The 21590-nt window shown below is 37.3% G+C and overlaps 1 protein-coding gene across 8 annotated transcripts in view; it reads left to right on the top strand.

Moving 5' to 3' along the window:
• PHF6 (PHD finger protein 6) overlaps window positions 1–21330 on the top strand; it is a 56097-nt gene extending 34767 nt beyond the window's left edge. For 2 of the 8 annotated variants that reach the window (XM_015128216.3, XM_077989288.1), the window contains 6 exons: window positions 5160–5329; window positions 5493–5636; window positions 6688–6792; window positions 8700–8833; window positions 17718–17847; window positions 18191–21330. In XM_015128216.3, coding sequence (XP_014983702.1) covers window positions 5160–5329; window positions 5493–5636; window positions 6688–6792; window positions 8700–8833; window positions 17718–17847 — 683 coding nt within the window. In that variant the 3' untranslated portion in view covers window positions 18191–21330. The remainder of the gene's footprint in view (window positions 1–5159; window positions 5330–5492; window positions 5637–6687; window positions 6793–8699; window positions 8834–17717; window positions 17848–18190) is intronic. The other 6 variants (XM_015128217.3, XM_077989289.1, XM_015128218.2 and 3 more) reach the window with 3 other exon arrangements.
• Window positions 21331–21590: the final 260 nt, after the last annotated feature.

Consider the following 21590-nt stretch of genomic DNA (forward strand, 5'->3'; position numbering starts at 1 on the left):
CATTTTTCTCTTAGAGTTTGTCTTTTTAAAATTGATATGCAGGTGTTCTCTATAATATAGATATTCTGTCACTATATGCAAATGATCTTCTAATTTATTTATTTATTATTATTATTATTTTTTAGACAGAGTTTCGCTCTTGTCACCAGGCTGGAGTGCAGTGGCGCGATCTTGGCTCACTGTAACCTCCGACTCCCAAGTTCAAGCGATTCTCCTGCCTCAGCCTACCGAATAGCTGGGATTACAGGCACCCTGCCACCACGCCCAGCTAATTTTTGTATTCTTAGTAGAGACGGGGTTTCGCCATGTTGGCCAGGCTGGCCTCAAACTCCTGACCTCAGGTGATCTGCCCACCTCGGCCTCCCAAAGCGCCGGGGTTACAGGCCTGAGCCACCGCGCCGGGCCCAATGTATTTCTTTTAACTTAGTTTATGGCGCCTTTAGCTGTACAAAAGTTACTAATTTTTAGTCAAATCTCCCAGTCTTTTCCTTTAGGGCTTCTTACATGTCCTGATCCAAGATTATTTTTTAAAATTCTCCTCTATTTTCTCCTATTGCATTAATAGTTTACTTTACAATTAGATTTTTAATCCATCTGAACTTTTTCATATAGTATGATGTATCCATTTTTAAAAGATGGATAGCCAGTTGTGCTGTTATGTCTTTTCTACTCACCTGAAATGCCGCCATTACCATACTTTCAATTTTCATGTGCATGTGCGTCTGTTTTCAAACTTGGAGATTCTCTTCCACTGGTATGTGTCTATTCTTGTGCCAGTGGTTTAACTGCTATTGCTTTATAGTATATTTTGATATCTTCTTTTCAAAAAGATACTCTTGTGTATTCTTTTTTTCATCTTGTGTATTCTCGTCCATTTTCCAGAAGACCACAGAATCAACTTTAAGTTTCATTTCATAAAGTCAGATTAGTGAGAGCTGATTTTCTGTCTATCATGTTCATTCAGAAACATAGTCTCTCTCTCCATTTAGGGGCACTTGTTTTTTTTTTTTTTTTTTTTGTTGAGACGGAGTCTCGCTCTGTCGCCCGGGCTGGAGTGCAGTGGCCGGATCTCAGCTCACTGCAAGCTCCGCCTCCCGGGTTTACGCCATTCTCCTGCCTCAGCCTCCCGTGTAGCTGGGACTACAGGCGCCCGCCACCTCGCCCGGCTAATTTTTTGTATTTTTTTTAGTAGAGACGGGGTTTCACCGTGTTAGCCAGGATGGTCTCCATCTCCTGACCTCGTGATCCGCCCGTCTCAGCCTCCCAAAGTGCTAGGATTACAGGTTTGAGCTACCGCGCCCGGCCTAGGGGCACTTGTTTTATATTTTCTTTCTAACACATATTTTGTTGGGTTTATTGTACCTTTTTTTTTTTAACTTGTATTTCAGATTCAGGGGGTACACGCTCAGGTTTGTTACCTGAGTATATTATGTGATACTGAGGTTTGGCGTATGAATGATGCCATTACCCAGGTACTGGGCATAGTACCCAATAGTTAGTTTTTCAACCCTTGCCCTTGTCCCTCTCTCCTCCCTCTAGTAGTCCCCAGTTTCTATTACTGCCATTTCCATGTCCATGAGAACCCAGTGTTTAGCTCCCACTTATAAGTGAGAGCATGTTGTATTTGGTTTTCTGTTCCTGCTATATCCTTATTGCCACAAAGGACATTATTTCATTCTTTATTATGGCTACAGGGTATTCCATGTAGCAGGGCATTCCACTCCAAACCACATTTTCTTTATCCAGTCCACTGTTGATGGACACCTAGGTTGATTCCTTGTCTTTGCTATTATGAATAGTGCTGTGGTGAACATACCAGTGCATGTGTCTTTTTGGTGGAATGATTTGTTTCCTTTTGAATATATACCCAGTAATGGTGGTGTTGGGTCAAATAGTAGTTCCGTTTTATGTTCTTTGAGAAATTTCCAAACTGCTTTCCCCAGTGGCTGAGCTAATTTACATTCCCACCAACAGTGTATAAACGTTCCCTTTACTCCACAGCCTCACTAGCATCTATTGTTTTTTGACTCTTTAATAATAGCCATCCTGACTGATGTGAGATGGTATCTCATTGTGGTTTTTATTTTAGCTTTTAATAACTATTTAAAGTCTGCTGTTTTGATAGGTGAAAATGATATATCACTTAATTTGCACTTTGGTTCTGGAGAAGTTAAATATTTTTAAACTGTGCTTATTAACTACTTATATTCTGAGAATTATCTGATTATATCCTTGATCTATTTTTCCATTTGGGTCTTAATCTTGTATGAGTTTATCATGTCATAACGATACTAATTCTTTGTCAGAGGTACAGCAGAAGCAGATATTTTTCCAGTTTTATTTTATTTTATTTTATTTTATTTTTGAGACAGAGTCTTGCTTTGTCACCCAGGCTGGAGTACAGTGGCATGATCTCGGCTCACTGCAACCTCTGCCTCCTGAGTTCAAGTGATTCTCCTGCCTCAGCCTCCCTAGTAGCTGGGTTAACAGGCACATGACACCATACCCAGCTAATTTTTTTTTGGAGTTTTAGTAGAGATGGGTTTTCACCTTGTTGGCCAGGCTGGTCTCGAACTCCTGACCTCAAGTGATCCAACCACCTTGGCCACCATGCCCGGCCTTTTTCCAGTTTATTGTCTGCCTTTTAATTTGCCACTTTTTTTTTTTTTTTTTTTGAGACGGAGTCTCACTTTGTCGCCCAGGCTGGAGTGCAGTGGTGTGCTCTTGGCTCACTGCAAGCTCCGGCTCCCAGGTTCATGCCATTTTCCGTCTCTGCCTCCCGAGTAGCTGGGATTACTGGCATGCGCCACCATGCCCAGCTAGTTTTGTATTTTTAGTAGATACAGGTTTCTCCATGTTAGTCAGGAGGGTCTCGAACTCCCAATCTCAGGTGATCTGCCCACCTTGGCCTCCCAAAGTGCTGGGATTACAGGCGTGAGCCACCGCACCCGGCCCAAATTTATCACTTTTTAATTTATACTTTTCAGAAGTTCGAAAGTCTAATATAGTTAAATATATGAATTTTTCGTGACTTTTACTATTGATTTTAAAGTTGTTAAAAATTTTTGTGGAATGATTTCATATTTAGAACAAATATGCCATGTGGGAAACTAATCATGTTGGCTTGATAATGGAATCAGTTCTTAAGTAATTTTTATAGATGTTTAATAATGTTATTTATTAAACATCTTATTTGTTTATTAATGTTATTTGTTAAACAACTATTAAATGTTATTTAATAGTGTTATGTATGGTGTTAGTGATGCTTATTTTCATAATAGATAACTGAATATATTATATGTGTATACATATGTATAAAACTGAATGTTTTATATATACATACACATAGATGTCTTAGAATGATTGAAACGGTTACGATTTTTCATTTTGAGAAATTTTAATATTTGGCAAGTGCAAGTAATTCTTTTTTGAGATGGAGTCTTGCTTTGTCACCCAGGCTGGACGTGCAGTGGCACAATCTTGGCTCAGTGCAACCTCTGCCTCCCGGGTTCAAGTGATTCTTCTGCCTCAGCCTCCCAATTAGGTGGGACTACAGGCACGCACCACCACGCCCAGCTAATTTTTTGTATTTTTAGTAGAGATGGGGTTTCACCATATTGGCCAGGCTGGTCTTGAACTCCTGACCTCGTGATCTGCCCGCCTCAGTCTCCCAAAGTGCTGGGATTACAGGTGTGAGCCACCGTGTCCAGCCAAGTGCAAGTGATTCTGACAGCTTTTAGTGAAATTCCCTGTATTAAAGATTGTCAATTTGAATATTTAAATTAAGTAGTATATTCTGACATGAAATTTGCTATTGTGTTAAGGAGAGAAAACATCTTTAATTGACTTCTCTGTCTTCACAGGAAGTTATTCACATGAATTTATGTTGTTGCCTATAAAACACTATCCAATAACTTTTACCTTTTCCCCTTAACTCCCTCAGGTCCTACCACAGCTCTGTGAAGTTGCACTCATGTATATTGTTATTAACTGTTTTGCAAACAACCTAATACTTGTAGTTCCCTTAGTTTATATATATTCAGGTATACCAACTGAATTGCCCTTTTCTTATAATAAATGTACTTTCGTTTCTAATAAACAACCTTCGAAGTAGTAGGAAAGATATTAACATCTGAGCATAGGAGTTGATATGGTTTCTCATTGAGAAATTAGTCTCTAGAATTATAATCAGTAACATGGTAAAGGAAAAAATGGTGAAGATATTAGAGCCGTACCTAAAACTTTCCATAGTTTGACCTTATGGCAAGTGAACATTTGGTTTTTATTACCCTTTTAAACACTAAATATTAATACATTATCTTATACAGAGGCCCTCAATAAATAAAATATTTATAGTAAACTACTGATGAAACACCTTTCATTATGGTAGAAATTCTTTTCAGATTACTGAGAAATGCAGTTCTCAAATTTCTGCGTCAGTTTTGCTTAATTCATTAAAGCATATGCAACTAACTAGCAACATACTTCTTTTACTGCTTGTATTAGAAATTCTTTTTGTACTTAATATTTGTTTAATTACTTGATCCATTAGTTCAATTGTAAATGACTTCCTTGTTGAATTTATTCATTCAGTTTTCATGATAGTTTGAAGAGTAATCTAGACCAATGTTATCCAATAGAACTTTTTTTGTGACAGTGACACTGTATATGTGCTGTCTAATACAGTTGCAACTAGCCACATATAGCTAATAAGCTCTTGCAGTGCAGTCAGTGTGACTATGAGACTGAAGTTTTAATTGTATTTAATTATAACTGACTTAATTTTTTTAAGCCACATGTTGCTAGTGGCTACCACATTGGATAGCACAAATATATTTACTTTATTTTCATTTAGTTTTCCAAGTTACAATAAGTGTATTTTCTAGGTAAGTGTTCTACTTTTACAAACTCTTTGAAACCTATGGTAAAAAAAAAAAAAATACAAAAGCAAACTCTAAAAATTAATTTACTAAACTATTTGTATTTGATTTTTATTGCATTTATCTGAAACATTGGGTTGCTATATTGAGCATACCACAGACCATTTCTCCTCATTTCTGGAGACAGTTTCATTCTAAGAAGAAACATATGTCCTAAAGACCCATGAACTAATACTTATTTTGAGATTGGTCCATAAAAGGTTTTTGTTCATTTTTAAGCAGCTGATTTAGAGGAAAGTTTTAATGAACACGAACTGGAGCCCTCATCACCTAAAAGTAAAAAGAAAAGTCGCAAAGGAAGGCCAAGAAAAACTAATTTTAAAGGACTGTCAGAAGATACCAGGTCCACATCCTCCCATGGAACAGACGAAATGGAAAGTAGTTCCTATGTAAGTAAAAAAAACTGTTGGATTCTTACTTTTTGTTGCACCATGAATATTTCATTTAAACTATAGGTGAAGTTCATCATTTGAAATGTTAAATAAGCTTGAAATACTGATAGCATATTTTCATGATTTTTTTTTAAGTTCTTTTTTTCTTTTACATTTGCAGAGAGATAGGTCTCCACACAGAAGCAGCCCTAGTGACACCAGGCCTAAATGTGGATTTTGCCATGTAGGGGAGGAAGAAAATGAAGCACGAGGAAAACTGCATATATTTAATGCCAAGAAGGCAGCTGCCCATTATAAGTGCATGGTAACCATGGTTCTTTTAAGCCCAATTTTGTTTTTTTGTTCGTTTGTTTGTTTTTCTTTGTTTCCCCTGTGATCTAAAAGCCCAAGTGATTTTTTAAAAATCATTTAGCTAGTAACCAAAAAACTTCCCCCACAAGTATTAGTATTTTAGAGTTATGAATAGTATATCTTGTAATCCCAAATCTTAATAAAATTTAGATTTTGTTAAATTATAGCCTTTATGTTTTAGTAGGATTTGAAGTAATTCTAATTATAGTTACTGTAGTTAGGATAATCTGTAATTAATTATTTCATAACTGTAAAAATTTTGTCTTTATAAGCATGTCATGAAATATATTTTAGACTTTTACTATAACCTAATAATTATCTCTGTTGTACTTAACACACTGTATTACAGTTATTCATTTATGAACTTATCTTCCCTAACAGACTCTTAAATTCCTTGAAGATAAGAATAAGTTTTTATCTTGACATCCTTAGATCCATGCCTGACTTACAGTATACATAAATATCTTTGACTTAGAGTGTATTGAATGACTCATCCCATTGATAAGGTTTTTAAAATTACATTATTTATGTCACAGGTTCTTAACCAGAGTACATATCATATTTACCTGGTGAGCTTTTTCCAAAATACGTGCATCTAGGAACCCTGTGGAATAGATCTCATATGTGTCTAGTTTGAAAAACAAAATCCCCCAAGTGATTCTGATCTGCATCTATGGTTGAAATTTGCCAATTTAAACTGTTTTTTAAAACTTTGTGGAAATGTAAAATAGTTGAGAATAGAGTGACATTGTTGAAATTTTCATTGCTTGAAGCGATTTAATCTTGGCTTCACACTGGCAATCTTCATTTTTATTTCAATGTCCATAATTTTGGCTGTATTTTAATCAGACATGTAAATATATTAAAAATATTTGAGCAGATACTTGATTATTAAGGAAAGATTATCTTTCTTCGGAAATTAAATATAACACACTTGTTACCACATTTAATGTTTTCCTCATAAGGATTCTGAATGTTAATATTCCTGCATTTTTCTTCTCTAGTTGTTTTCTTCTGGCACAGTCCAGCTCACAACAACCTCAAGAGCAGAATTTGGAGACTTTGATATTAAAACTGTACTTCAGGAGATTAAGCGAGGAAAAAGAATGGTCTGTAGTTTTTATATTTGTTATGCAACATTACACTTGACTTGCTGCTTTAAATTTAGAGTACATCCCAAATTTATCCAGTCATCAGAAAATTTAATATAAAGTAGTTCATATGTTAAAGCAAAGTATATTGACTTATTTGTAATATAATAAAGGATGTTGATGTTACTGAAACTTATTTCTCTTTCTATGTAACTTCATTACTTAAGAGGATTATACTGAGATTTATATACATTTCAAGGCATTTGCAAGCCTTTAACAATAAAATAAATGAAGATACGAATGTGACAAACTTTATTAAGTTTAAAGTGTTACATTGTGTAAGCTTGCTTAAAGGAAATTTTTTTCAGGGCTTTCTTTTTAAAGTACACATACACAGGACTGCCTCTTAAAATGTTTGTCATAGCGTTAAAAGTTTTTTTAAATAAAATAATATAAAATACACCTTAGTCTCATGTTGTTAAACATACTGAATTACCAACAAGTAGCTCTAAGAAATATTGGCATCTTTATTGATCACTTACTCCTTTATAGCTTATGAATGCTATAATAATATCAGTTGTCTCTAGAAATTAATTTTTAAATTTTTTGTTGGGAAATTTTCAAACATACCACAATTGGAAAGCCTAGTAACACGTGTCTGTCCATCATCTTGCTTCATCAATTACCAAAATTTGTGGCACTTGTTTCATATAGGCCTTCTTTGTTGTTGTTGTTTTGAGACAGAGTCTCACTGTCGCCCAGGCTGGGGTGCGGTGGCGCGATCTTGGCTCACTGTAACCTCTGCCTCCCGGGTTCAGGTGATTCCCGTGCTTCAGCTTCCCAAGTAGCTGGGATTACAAACATGCACCACCACACCTGGATAATTTTTGTATTTTTAGTAGAGACAGGGTTTCATTATGTTGGCCAGGCTTCTCATGAACTCCTGACCTCATGCATTCCACCCGCCTCGGCTTCCCAAAGTGCTGGGATTACAGGCGTGAGCATCCAGCTGAAAAGGAAACTTTCATAACAGAGCCTGTGGTACTGAAAAAAGGAAAAACCACTTTATCGTATTATTCAGAGCAGTGTTGTATAATACAGCTAAAGTTCAAATAGGTGACTAAGATAGCAATTCAATTATCTTGCCAACTTATTGTTTACCTCTGCACCATTGAGGGTTGGGGTAAACACTAACCTAGCATTTCCCCCAAGTGTGCTCTAAAGGAAGTTAGTTCATCAAGATGTTCCCCCACCCCTCCAGAGATAAAAGGGCATCTAGATTTCAATAAACTTGAAAACTGTTTACTCTGTGCCCCCACCCTTGGAGAAAAGGCTGTGAGAAGTCCTGCAATAAAGTGATCTGCTTAACCTATCCTTTCTCAAACTTATTTGACTTGAAACCCCTTTTTCAACAGTTACCTTTTAATCTCCGAACATTCTTCAGGCAAGGCTTATCTAGGCCAAACTGAGAAGTCTTGAAAAGATTTCAGCCCCTTTAGTCGCCCTCTGCACTTTTGTCTACTGGTAGTGATTCTTCTGTGGGGGAACTGCTTTTCTGGTTTCTTATTCTTTCCCCTAATCATAATAGGAAAGGATCTGATCTTAGGGAGGGAAAGAAACCAACCACTAAAATATACAACATCATTTTTTTGTGTATTTGGCAGTATTGAGGAGAGTCTTATCTACATTTAGATGTCAGACCTGGGATGGTCAGTAGTTTTTCTAACAAGCCGGCAGTTTATAAATGTTAAATAATAGAAACATCAGGGGATGGCAATATTAGAGGGCTTATCAAAGTATGGTTTCAGTTGCAGCGTTATTTCAGTTATATGCTACGTGATAATTTCAGTGTATTCTTTTTCAATAGAAAATGGCTGCTGTTTTCTTGAAATACTGCTTACGATTATTTCTCTTTCCTTATACAGAAATGTACACTTTGCAGTCAGCCTGGTGCTACTATTGGATGTGAAATAAAAGCCTGTGTTAAGACTTACCATTACCACTGTGGAGTACAAGACAAAGCTAAATACATTGAAAATATGTCACGAGGAATTTACAAGTAAGAAAACAACAATTGTCTATTTCCCTAAACATGTTAGTAAGTAACTGTCCTTAAATAGATGACATTAGTTTACTCAATCTCTATTCTTAGGTGATATTTAGTTAAGTATAGAATAGAATACTGAGCACATTGTGTAAGGAATGAGTACTACAATTGGCATTTTCCTCTGACTACATATCCCTGGATTAGCATTCATCCATCCAATGTTAGTTATGCTTCCTGTGTGCCAGCCATTGTGCTTGAAGCTGGGCATATAACAGTGATCAAAACTACATATGCTGGGCCGGGTGCGGTGGCTCACATCTGTAATCCCAGCACTTTGGGAGGCCAAGGCAGGTGGATCACCTGAGGTCAGGAGTTCGAGACCAGCCTGACCAACATGGTGAAACCCCGTCTCTACTAAAATACAAAAATTACCCAGGTGTGGTGGCAGGCACCTGTAATCCCAGCTACTCGGGAGGCTGAGGCAGGAGAATCGCTTGAACCCAGGAGGGAGAGGTTGCAGTGAGCCAAGATTGTGCCATTGCACTCCAGCCTGGGCAACAAGAAGCTTACAATCTATTGGGAGAGACCTATTATTTAAGTGGCCAGACAAATATGCAATTACAACATAGCAGCATAAGTGTTCCAGAGAAGTTACAAAGTGTTATGAGAGCATGTAAGAAGGAAGAGGTAACCTAGTCTGTAGTGGGGAGTCTTTAAGAATTTTCTGAAGGAAATAGTGCTCAGCTTTAAGCTGAGATATTAAGGACAAAGGTGAGCCTTGGTTGGGAGAGGTATTCTGGGCAGAGAGAACAACATATGCAAGTGCCCTGGGTGAGACACAAGCAGAGGTGGAAATGGGGAGATGTGTTAGGAGGCTAGTACTGGTGGTCCAGGTGAGAATTATTGGTAGCTTAGAATAGGATGTGATAGATAGAAGACAAAAGGTTCTCTTGAGAAGATGGTGAAAAAATAAAGTTTGAAGATTTGGGTTTGGGGGTCACCCTCTTTTTTATGGGTCTTCCACTTACCTGTGCTGCCTTGGGCTAGGTGGTGTTAATGTAATGGTTCCATTTGTTTAATCAACTGGAGTATAAGTTGGCAGGGACTCCTGAAGTTTTTATTTGCTGTCCAGAGTTGTAAAGCACTTCCTTACTCTCACATGCCTAGAATGCAATAAACCAATAACTTCCGGGTCTAGTATTCTGTGTAAAAGACAATGTGCACAAGCAGTCACCAAGCCATTTGGGTGCTTACATAAGGTGCTATGCTATATAATAAAATTTGCTAAATTCTGTTTAATAATCAAGGCACAAATGTTTTCAAGGGAGTTCTATAAAGCCTTTAAGGAACAAATAATCCCAATGTTATTTAAGAGATCCAGCACATAGCAAGAGATGGAAAACTTACTGCTTCATTCTGTAAAGCTTACGTAACTGTGGTACCAAACCTAACAAAGATACGTTAAAAGACAGACAAACTAACTGTAGACCAGTCTCCCTTTTTTTGCTTTGAGACAGGATCTGACTCTGTTGTCCAGGCTGGAGTGCAGTAGTGTGATCATGACTCACTACAGCCTTGACCTCCTGGCCTCACGTGATCCTCCCACCTCAGCCTCCCAAGTAGCTGGGACTATAGCCAAGCTAATTTTTTTAATTTTTTTTTTTTTTTTTTTGAGGAGGAGTCTTGTTATGTTGCCCAGACTGGTCTCAAACTCCTGGGCTCAAGTGATCTCCCTGCCTCAGTCTCCCAAAGTGCTAGGATTACAGGCATGAGCCATGCCCAGCCACAATTTCACTTTTATAAATATACAAAAATTTTAAATAAAATATTAGTAAATCAAATCCAGGTCTGTACTCTAAGAATTGAAAGACTGTTCAGGCTGGGCACAGTGGCTCACACTTATAATCTCAACACTTTGGGAGGCTTAGGTGGGAGGATTGCTTGAGGCCAGGTGTTCCAGATCAGTGCAGGCAACAAAGCGAGACTCTCGTCTCTAATAGAAAGAAAAAAGACTGTTCAAAATTAGGAAATATATTAATATAATTTGTTAGAGTAAATAAAAATCTTATCACCTTCCTTATAGATGGTGAAAAGACATTTGATAACATTCAACATCAGTTTCTGAATTTTAAAGTAACAAGTGCTCTTGGTAAGCTAGGAATCTTAATAGGTGTTTATGAGAAAAACAACAGCAAATAGCTTATTTGTTGTTAAAGTAAAGGAGCAATGGTTCTTAACCAGGAGTGAACCTCAGAATCACTGTGGTGTGGATAAGACCCTCTTTTAAAATGTTCATGCCTGAGCCCTACCCGTAGAGATTTAAATTTAGTAGGTCTGCGTTGGGGCCCAAACCATGCACTTTTATGACTCCCCAAGTGATTCTTATGTTCATCTCTAATTGAAAACCATTAGACTATACTTTAATTCAGATTAGGAAGAAGACAAAGATGCCAACTACTAGCATGACTTTTAACATTCTTCTAGAGGGTTAAGCTGATGCAAGACAAAAAGAAAGAGGCCCAGTGCAGTGGCTCATGTCTATAATCCCACACTTGGGGAGGCCGAAGCAAGAGGATTGCTTGAGGCCAGGAATTCGAGACCAACCTGGGCAACACAGTAAGACCCATCTCTACACAACATTTAAAAATTAGCCACGCAAAGTGGCACACGCCTGTAGCCCCAGCTACACAGGAGGCCCACACTGGAGAATTGCTTGAGCCCTGGAAGTAGAAACCAGCCTGGGCAACATAGTGAGACCCTGTCTCAACTTAAAAAATAAGGCCAGGCGCAGTGGCTCACGCCTGTAATCCCAACACTTTGGGAGGCTGAGGCTGGCAGATCATGAGGTCAGGAGTTTGAGACCGGCCTTGAGATTGCCCCACTGCACTCCAGCCTGGGTAACAGAGCGAAACTCCATCTCAAATAAAAATAAATAAAAGTGTGTAATAAAATGATCAATATTTGTTACTTATATCATTGTCTACCAAGAAAATTCAAAGGAATCAACTTTGAATTTATTAAAATTAGTAAGAGCTCAGTAAGATTGCTGAATGTGAGATGACTTTTAAAAAGCAATTCCAGTAATAACTAGTTAGAATATGTAAACGAAAATCGTCTGCCATACCCTGCCAAACACACATACACTAAAGATGAATTTTTTCCATTTAAAAAAAGCACACACAGCTGCATCTGAGAGAGCAAGTTATGTTTGGAAATAAAATATTTCTTTTCTCTTTAAAAAAAAAAAAAAAAGCACACACACAAAGCTTTGTTTTGGGGTGTGGGTGGGGAGACAGGGTCTCACTCTGTTACCCAGGCTGGAGTGCCACTGCATGATCATGGCTCACTGCAGCCTCGACCTCCTGGGCTCAGGTGATCCTCCCACCTCAGCCTCCCGAGTAGCTGGGACTGCAGGTACACGTGACCATGCCTGGCTAATTTTTGCTATTTTTTGTAGAGACAAGGTTTCACCATGTTGTCCAGGCTGGTCTCAAACTCCTGGACACAAGTGATCCACCCACCTGCGCCTCCCAAAGTGCTGGGATTACAGCTGTGAGCCACCATACCTGGTCAAAAATTGCATTTTACAAAGGACTGAAATGAGTGGTGAAATGTATTATGTTCCTTGATAGAAAACTCAGCTTCGAAAGACACCTATTCTCACCAAATGTATAAATTTGGTATAATTTTGATCAAATCCAAATTTTTTGACAGTTTTATTTGAAAGGCTAAATGTGATATAATTTTCACTTGTAATGGTTGTGTTTACCTTATATAACAGAAAAAAAAAATAGCAGCTTAACAAGAGAGAGGGTTGCTTTCTCACCTAAAAGATATGCAGAGAAAAGCAATCCAGATGTGGTAGGCAATTTTTCAGTGTCGTCAAAGACCCACATCACCATCCTTCTGCTCACCCCTCCTTAAGGTCTCCTTCCACATATGTGTGTGTATGTTTTTGTGTACGTAGAAAAATCTCTAGAAACGTATTCAACAAGCTTAACGGTTATATTACTTCTCATTAGTTACATAGGGATGGAGGAGAAGAGGCAAGTTTATATTCTCCATGATAGGATTCTGTAGTGTTTGAATATCTTCATGAGCAGTATATTATTATTAAAGTAGCCATTAACATTTTAAAATAACAGGCTGATTTTAAATATCCAAAATCAGATTATATGGAGAACTATTATATTTAAAATGTAACTTTTAGATGCTTTTATTATAATAGTTTTAAATGGAAAATATTTCCATTTTCATTTTGGAAGAAAAATGGAAATATAGATGAGAAAAAATACTTAATGTCAACTTTAATTCTACCACGCAGAGGTAATAATTTTAAATCTTTTGGAATGTTTTCTCTTAGACGTTTATGTGATTATGTGCATGTATTTATAAAAACAAGATTTTCTGCTGCTCTGCCTATGGGGCAGCCATCCTTTTATTCCTTTGCTTTCTTAAAAAAAAGATTTTCTTATCTATGCCGTTTTATAATCTCTTTTCCACTTATCTGAGACATTTTTGTGTGACATTAATCAATTTTACATCTTAGTTTTTTTTGGTTTTTGGGTGTTTTTTTTTTTTTTTTTTTTTTTTTTTTTGAGACACTGTCACTCTGTCACCTAGGCCAGAGTGCAATGGTGCGATTACAACCCATTGCAGCCTCAACCTCCCAGGCTCAGGTGGTCCTCTCACCTCAGCCTCCCAAGTAGCTGGGACCTCAAGGGCACCCCATTATACCCAGCTGATTTTTTTTGTACAGACGACATTTCACCATGTTGCCCAGTCTGGTCTCAAACTCCTGGGCTCAAGCGATCCACCCGCCCCAGCCTCCCAAAATGCTGGGATTACAGCATGAGCCATTGTGCCCAGCCTACATCTATTTTAATGATTGCATGGTATTCCATTATATAGGTATATCAGTTTATTCTATTGGTTCCTTTTTCAGACGTCTAGGTTGTTTTTGCTTTTTAGCTATTAGACAACCATATTTCAGTGACCCTCTCAAAACAAAAATATTTGTACTTGGATCCATAATGATTTGAATTGCTCTTTTATTTTTTTCCTATTGAGATTTGTTTCTGCAATCCACTTGTAATGTAGATTCCAGATAGAGACCATTGAGTTCAAATGAGAACCCATATAGGTGGGTAGTTTGGCGAGAGAAGAAGGGACAAATAGGAGGAAATATAGGGAGGAATATTTCTGAATGAAATGGCTTCCCTGGCCGGGTGCGGTGGCTCACGCCTGTAATCCCAGCACTTTGGGAGGCCAAGGCAGGCGGATCACGAGGTCAGGAGATCGAGACCATCCTGGCTGACACGGTGAAACCCTGTCTCTACTAAAACTTCAAAAAATTTGCCAGGCGCAGTGGTGGGCGCCTGTAGTCCCCAGCTACTCGGGAGGCTGAGGCAGGCGGAGCTTGCAGTGAGCTGAGATCGAGCCACTGCACTCCAGGCTGGGGCGACAGAGCGAGACTCCGTCTCCAAAAAAAAAAAAAAAAAAAGAAATGGCTTCCCTGTCTCCTAACTATGGCTTTTCTTCCTTACCAGCCCTTTCTGGGTCCTGACGGTATTCCTATTCGAAAGACGAGGGAGGGGTACATAATAATTGTTATTTATGTTTATCCTGTATTTATTGTATTTATTGTATTTTTAACCATTTAAATATGGATTCTTTTAAAATGTCAGCCTCCCACCATAAAAAATGGAGTTCTGGCCGGGCGCGGTGGCTCATGCCTGTAATCCCAGCACTTTGGGAGGCCGAGGCGGGTGGATCATGAGGTCAGGAGATCGAGACCATCCTGGCTAACACAGTGAAACCCCATCTCTACTAAAAATACAAAAAGTTAGCCAGGCATGGTGGTGGGCGCCGGTAGTCCCAGCTACTCAGGAGGCTGAGACAGGAGAATGGTGTGAACCAGGAGGCGGAGCTTGCAGTGAGCCCAGATGGTGCCACTGTACTCCAGCCTGGGCGAAAGAACGAGACCCCGTCTCAAAAAAAAAAAAACAAAAAAAAAACAGAGTTCTGTGACAGCAGGGACCTTGTTTGACCAGTTGACACCTGTGACCTTGGCACCTAGACTAGTGAAGGCCATATAAGGGCCTATGGGAAATATTCTGCAAGTAAAAACTAATCCCGTAAAATGATTAAAAGTTGCTCCAACAACAAAGCACTTGTCCTTTTAGAGGAAACTTTCTATTAAAAAGATGATTTTCAATCATGGGGAGGGGGGAGGGGGGAGGGATTGCATTGGGAGTTATACCTGATGTAAATGACGAGTTGATGGGTGCAGCACACCAACATGGCACAAGTATACATATGTAACAAACCTGCACGTTATGCACATGTACCCTACAACTTAAAGTATAATAATAATAAATTTAAAAAAGACGATTTTCAAATGTAAACAAAAACAGAATAGTATAACAAGTCCTCATATCAGCAGTTACCAAGTTATTGCCACAGTTGCTTTATCTAATTGTTTATTTTCCTGAAGTATATATATTAAAGCAAAATTCCAGATCTCTTGTCATTATATAATTATTATTCCATTATCACACTTTGTAAAATTAACAATTATTTCTTAGTATCATCTTATACCCAATCCATTTTCACATTTGCCCAGTTGTATAAAAAAAATCTCATTTTAGACTTAATTTGTTCAAATCTGGATACATGCAAGGTCCATCCGTTGCATTTGATATGTCTCTTAAGTCTAAATACGGACATACTTGTCCCCTTACTTATTGAAGAGCCTCGATAAATTGTCCTAAGTCCCACATTCTAGATTTGTCTCTTTGCCATTTCATGATGTCATTTAACTTGTGTCTCTATCCCTCTCTCCCATTTCTTGTAAACTAGAAGTTGGTTCAGAAGTTTAATTAGATTCAGGTTATATTTTATGGGAAGATTCTTCGTAGGTGCTGTTGTGTAGGAATCTCACTCTTGATATTTAAACTCATGATTTAAAAATGTAAAAAGGTAGTTCCCAATGTGTAGTATTTGAAGTGTACAAATTCTCCCTAGCTCTTTGAAAGTTATTGAAAATGTTTTAAGACTAAAAAGAAAAATAATGAACAAAACTAGATTAAAGTCAGTTGTTATTGTTGTCCACTGTGTCCTGAACCCCACCTCTGCCTTTTATTCTACTCAAGTATTAGACCTAGTTTAGGTAATCTAAACTAGACATGTGAATTCCTAGATGATTTCTTTTATCTATTGCTGACCACAAGAGGGCATCCAGTGAACATGTTCTAAGCATTCTTCCATTGTCGTCTTATGTATAATAGACATAAAACTGAGGAATCGCCTCCCACTCATAGGTGGGAATTGAACAGTGAGAACACTTGGACACAGGGTGGGGAACATCACACACCGGGGCCTGTCGTGGGGTGGGGGGAGGGGGGAAGGATAGCATTAGGAGATATACCTAATGTAAATGACAAGTTAACGGGTGCAGCACACCAACATGGCACATGTATACATATGTAACAAACCTGCACGTTGTGCACATGTACCCTAGAACTTAAAGTATAATACAAAAAGAAAAAAAAGGGCTCAAATCAGCCTGCCCTTGTTTGATTGTCCAAATCACCTATATTATGATTTTTATTAAAAACTTAATGAATTTTAAATATACAGTCTGTATACCCAAATAAAAGGTTAGAACCAAGCATGATAAAGTGTCACTCCAGAGATAACTTGCCAGATTTAAAGGGGAAAACCTACCTTTACAATGGAGGAATCTGGCCATCACCACTACTTTAACCAAATGATCAAACATAGTGTTACCCAGTAGCAGGAAATTAGATGCCTCCTGAAGTATGCAGGATTACCTACAAAATGTCTTGACTGAAAAAGAAAAGCTGAACCTGAAGCTGACCAAGCCCTTAGACCTTATTCCCAGTGTATAGGAAATACAGAGCAAGAGAGAACCAAATAAAACAGTACCACAATTAGACAAGTCCAGAATGTGCTACAGTTGACAGACAGACTGGTCTGATCTCATCCTAAAGAGTCAGTGTCATGTAAAAACAAGAAGGTGGAAGGACCAGTCTAGATTAAAAGAGACATAGCCAAATGCAGTGCCGGAAAACTGTTAGATGACTCATGTAGGTATTCCAGTGAAGGCTAGGATGCTGATAATGAAAAGACATTTGAAGAGTTTGAGTAAAATTGTTTCATCAAATGTGAGCAGAAGGCAGCAGTATAGATAGAATATATATTTCCTGAAATGTGATTTTAAATTAAATATATGAAACACATTTATAGAATTTGATTATTTCATCAGTATACCTGAAGGTTGGTATTTTTAAGTTGGCCAAAACTTTGCTTTTAATCTCATTGGGCAAAATGAGGAATTGCTTTATGATAACTGTCATCTTAAACCAGAGATTTTGTTTCAGATGAACTTTTATTATCTCAATAATAGTGTGTTTTCCTATCTTTTAGATAAAAATGGGGTCTGTGGCCGGGCGCGGTGGCTCAAGCCTGTAATCCCAGCACTTTGGGAGGCCGAGACGGGCGGATCACGAGGTCAGGAGATCGAGACCACCCTGGCTAACACGGTGAAACCCCGTCTCTACTAAAAAAATACAAAAAACTAGGAGGGCACCTGTAGTCTCAGCTACTCGAGAGGCTGAGGCAGCGTAAACCCGGGAGGCAGAGCTTGCAGTGAGCTAAGATCCGGCCACTGCACTCCAGCCCGGGCGACAGAGCGAGTCTCCATCTCAAAAAAAAAAAAAAAAAATGGGTCTGTAACTAATTGGGGAGTATTTTTTAAAGTGTGGATGAGGAAACCCATGTTTTAAATGGGCACTAGCCTCATCCACTAATGTTGGTAGGAATGTTCAACAGTGACAAAGCATTTTGAGATTTTTGTCTTTCATCGTTGTAGATTATACTGTAAAAATCATAGCGGAAATGATGAGAGAGATGAAGAAGATGAGGAACGAGAGAGTAAAAGCCGAGGAAAAGTAGAAATTGATCAGCAACAACTAACTCAGCAGCAACTTAATGGAAACTAGGTATGAAAGTTAATTATATGGGATCTGTTGTGAGGATACAATACACACTGATATATACATGTTGAAGTAATGGTATGCAGTAAGATTTTTTTAATCCTATTATGTTTAGTTAAGAGCATGTTACTAAAATGCTGAGGATTTTGTAGGCTTGCATAGTAGTTGTTTTTTTGTTTTTTTTTTTTAACTAGCTGATTTTGTAACCATAAAAACAAGCTATCTGCTTTATCAATAAGTATAGTTGTAATGTCAAATCAATAAGATAATCACACTCCTCAATAACATTATATTGATTGTGTTCCCCTCAAGCATCATATTTTACATTTTTTTATCATCTTTTAAACAGGTTCATGGGACAGAGTTAGAAAACTGGGAATGAATAAGACATCCATAACTACTATTCTTTTTTCACTGTTTTCTAAAATCAAAAAGGGTTTGTAACTTTTTACTGCCCAACTCTTAGATCCTTCATTGAACTGCCTAAAAATGTCTTGTTTGTTTTATGAGCCTTCACTAGAAGGCTGAGTTTGACATGTTGATACTACGTAGCTATAGTTTGCAGTTTCTGGGAAGCAATTGAAACACTATTAACCCTGTGTATAGTGTCAACAGTTAAAGCAGATGAAACAAAGTAAGCTATATTTCTGGACTGAACATAGTTCTGCTGTTTAGAGTGTTTAAGTTTGTTTAGTGGATCCATACTCAAAGGAAAGCATAAGCAAATTTTCCTTTACAATGCAAACATGCCACTGGTGGCAGCACATGGTAATTTGTGGATTTTTTTTTCACACTCAAGTAATGGAGGCTAGAAATGAAGAGAACCTTCTTTTTCTCTTGGCTTTAACAGCACATGCTAAAAATCTCTTCCAAGAAGTACGCTAAAGCTTTTCATTTGGTTCCTGTTAAAGTTGTTCTCACTGACCAGCATGGACTCAGGCAACTGCTAATTATAAGCTATGAGCTCCAGTGCTTTTGCCAAAATTCTCTTGACAGCACACCTCCTCTCTTTCCATGTTATACAGAGGACTTCTGGCAAAATGATTGAGTCCTTCAAGTTTAAACTAACATTTGGCAACAGCAAATTAAATGTTTTTAAGATGTAAAGAAAGGGTTACCGCTTGCTAAGGACTTCAGACATCATGTCCGAGACGTGTTCCTCTCAAGTGCCCTGTTGTGTGGAACACTTCCCATACTGGCGCAGAGTACGTAAGGAGGTCTCATGTGCTGTAAGAGTAAAAAAGTCTTTGCATAAAACAGTATTTATTTTTACTTTTGTGACCACTATTTTAGAAACTTTATTTAATATTTTAATGTTTTCAGTCATTGCTTTGGTTATCTATAAAATAGGCTTTTGTGCCCTACTTTTCTTCTTGTAGGGCTTGGTGGTGTTTTATCGATTGTCAGAATTGGTTTTGAAAGCCTAAGAACCCAGCTTTTTAGAAAGGATTTTCACACTGGCATTTCTAGGTAGTGATATTTTCTTCCACTTACCTGCTGAAGCACATTTATGCATTTCTTTATGGCAAAACCAAATAACTTTAGTTGTGGTCTGCCTGATATTACCATAGCACCTCAATACCAAGGGAAGGAATTTTGACTAGTTGAATTATTAAGCCACCACAATAAAGCAGATTTTTAAATAAGGAATAATCATGTTAACTTGACTGTACATTGAGATATCCTACATCTGATAGAGCAGCATTTTAAAAATGTAACAGGTGGAAAATTACACTGTGCTTAATGACTGCTTTTTTAAAAAACTGTGAGTCCCTTAAAGTCATGTTTGTCAAGTGTGTATTCACACATTTACTTAAATCAAGGGACTCAATGCTTGCTTTTATTTTAACCATCTTTTACTATTTTTAGAAGGAAACTAGCTTTAGTAGTGGGTTGCCCTGTATGTTTTCTCTTTTTGCTCTTAATATGCCATTGGGTTTTTGTGTGTATGTGATTTTCAAAATTCATGACTTGAAGTGCAAGGACAGATCTAGCTGTTTGTTTACCAAGCTATGTGACTTCTCCCAAAGGATCTGTACTTTCTTTCCTTACAACAGCTTGAAAATCATTATTTTAAAATCCTTAAATCACTGTGTCTAGATCATTTTTTACATTGTGTGCCATAGACTTACCCATGGGACAACAGAGCTCCTTCATTTTTGAACAACTACTGTAATCATTTTTTTTTTTTTTTAGGAAAAATGGAAGGTGCCAGGGGTAATCATGGCCAGTCAATAATTATATAAAGGAGTTCAAATACTATAGCTGTCAGTTGATGAATTTGTTATGTAGTAAAATGTATGACTTTGTATGGGTTTCTTCAGCCCTTTTTCTGCCACTAGCAACCAGAATAGCACTTTACCTTTTGGTTGGCTAGATAAGTGGCTGACTACCTGTTTTTCTCACTGTGGTGTGATTGGCTAAACAATCTTGCATTAAAAATTCAAATGTAAATTGAATTCACATGAAAAATCATGTTTGGTTGTAAACCTCCAATGTTTTGATTCTCTAATCATGTTTTCGTCACATGCTGAGTAAAAGTGCCTTACAATGTAAAAATTGTACAGTACTTATGTTCCCAAGTAGCATCATCATCTTCTGGGTAGTAATTACATTGTGGTATTAATATTTAGAAAAATGGACCTCAGCAGTGTATTTACTGTACATCTCTTAAGTCTTTAACTGTAGTTTTAATAAGCATGACATTATTTGATAAGTATATAACATTTACATCATTTCAAAAAATACTGCCGTTACTGTCTTTTATGCATATTTTAGCCTGAAATTTTGAAGCGTCTTTTTTCTTTCTTTCTTTTTTCTTTTTTTGTTTTGTTTTTTGTTATTGATATTAAACAGTGTAATCTTTGCAAGCGTATATTGAAGATTATTCTGGAGCATTTATTGCCTTACCAGAAATGTTAGTAGGAAATGTTCTTTAGAGTAGAAAGATAGACTTGAGTTTCTATACTTTTAATAAGAGCTCTTTGTTCCTGGCGGGGAGGGGGGTAGGGGGTGAATTTTACTTTCATCTCAAGTTATTAAAAACCCACAACTGAGGTAAATTTTATTTCAAGGATCAGCAGTTTTAGAATTTCAGATAGTACTTGCTCAGAAGTACATGCTACTCAAGATATTAAGAGATAACAAGATCTGTAGATCTGCTATTGAATCAGAATCTGTGTACTTGAACAAATGTATGAATCTCAAATATCTCAAAGCAAAAGAAAAAGTGTTCTAGAGTGTTGTTGCTTTTTAAAAAAAGCACTGAAGTTAGACCAAGGTATACAGTTTTGTTCTAACAGACATTTAGGTTAATTGTAAAGATAAGGAATGCATTATGGGTCAAAAATCAAACATTCCTCTCATGTTATGTATATTTTGTTCCTGTTATATTGGCTTTATTTTCAAAATTGTAGTTTGTAGTATTAGTTTCCTTTTATTGGTATTCTTGCATATACTATTCATTCAATAAATGACTTATGACTTTCATATTTGTTTGTCTTTTTTGTGAAAGTGTATACTGAAGCTTATTTGATAACAGCAATAGTATTGTGTTCCTTTTAATCTTGCTTTATTTCAGAGTAAAATGCCTAGCTTAATAACTTTTCATTAAACAAGTGTGGGAGAAAAAAAAATGCGAATTTGAATTCAGTTCAAAGTTTCACAATATAAAGGTTTTATCATGAAGAGAAACTGCAATCTTGTAAGTACAATCGAACTGCATTACATCTTGGTTTTTTTATTACATG

The sequence above is a fragment of the Macaca mulatta genome, chromosome X (genome assembly GCF_049350105.2).
Source record: "Macaca mulatta isolate MMU2019108-1 chromosome X, T2T-MMU8v2.0, whole genome shotgun sequence".
In the NCBI taxonomy this organism is placed as follows: Eukaryota; Metazoa; Chordata; class Mammalia; order Primates; family Cercopithecidae; genus Macaca; species Macaca mulatta.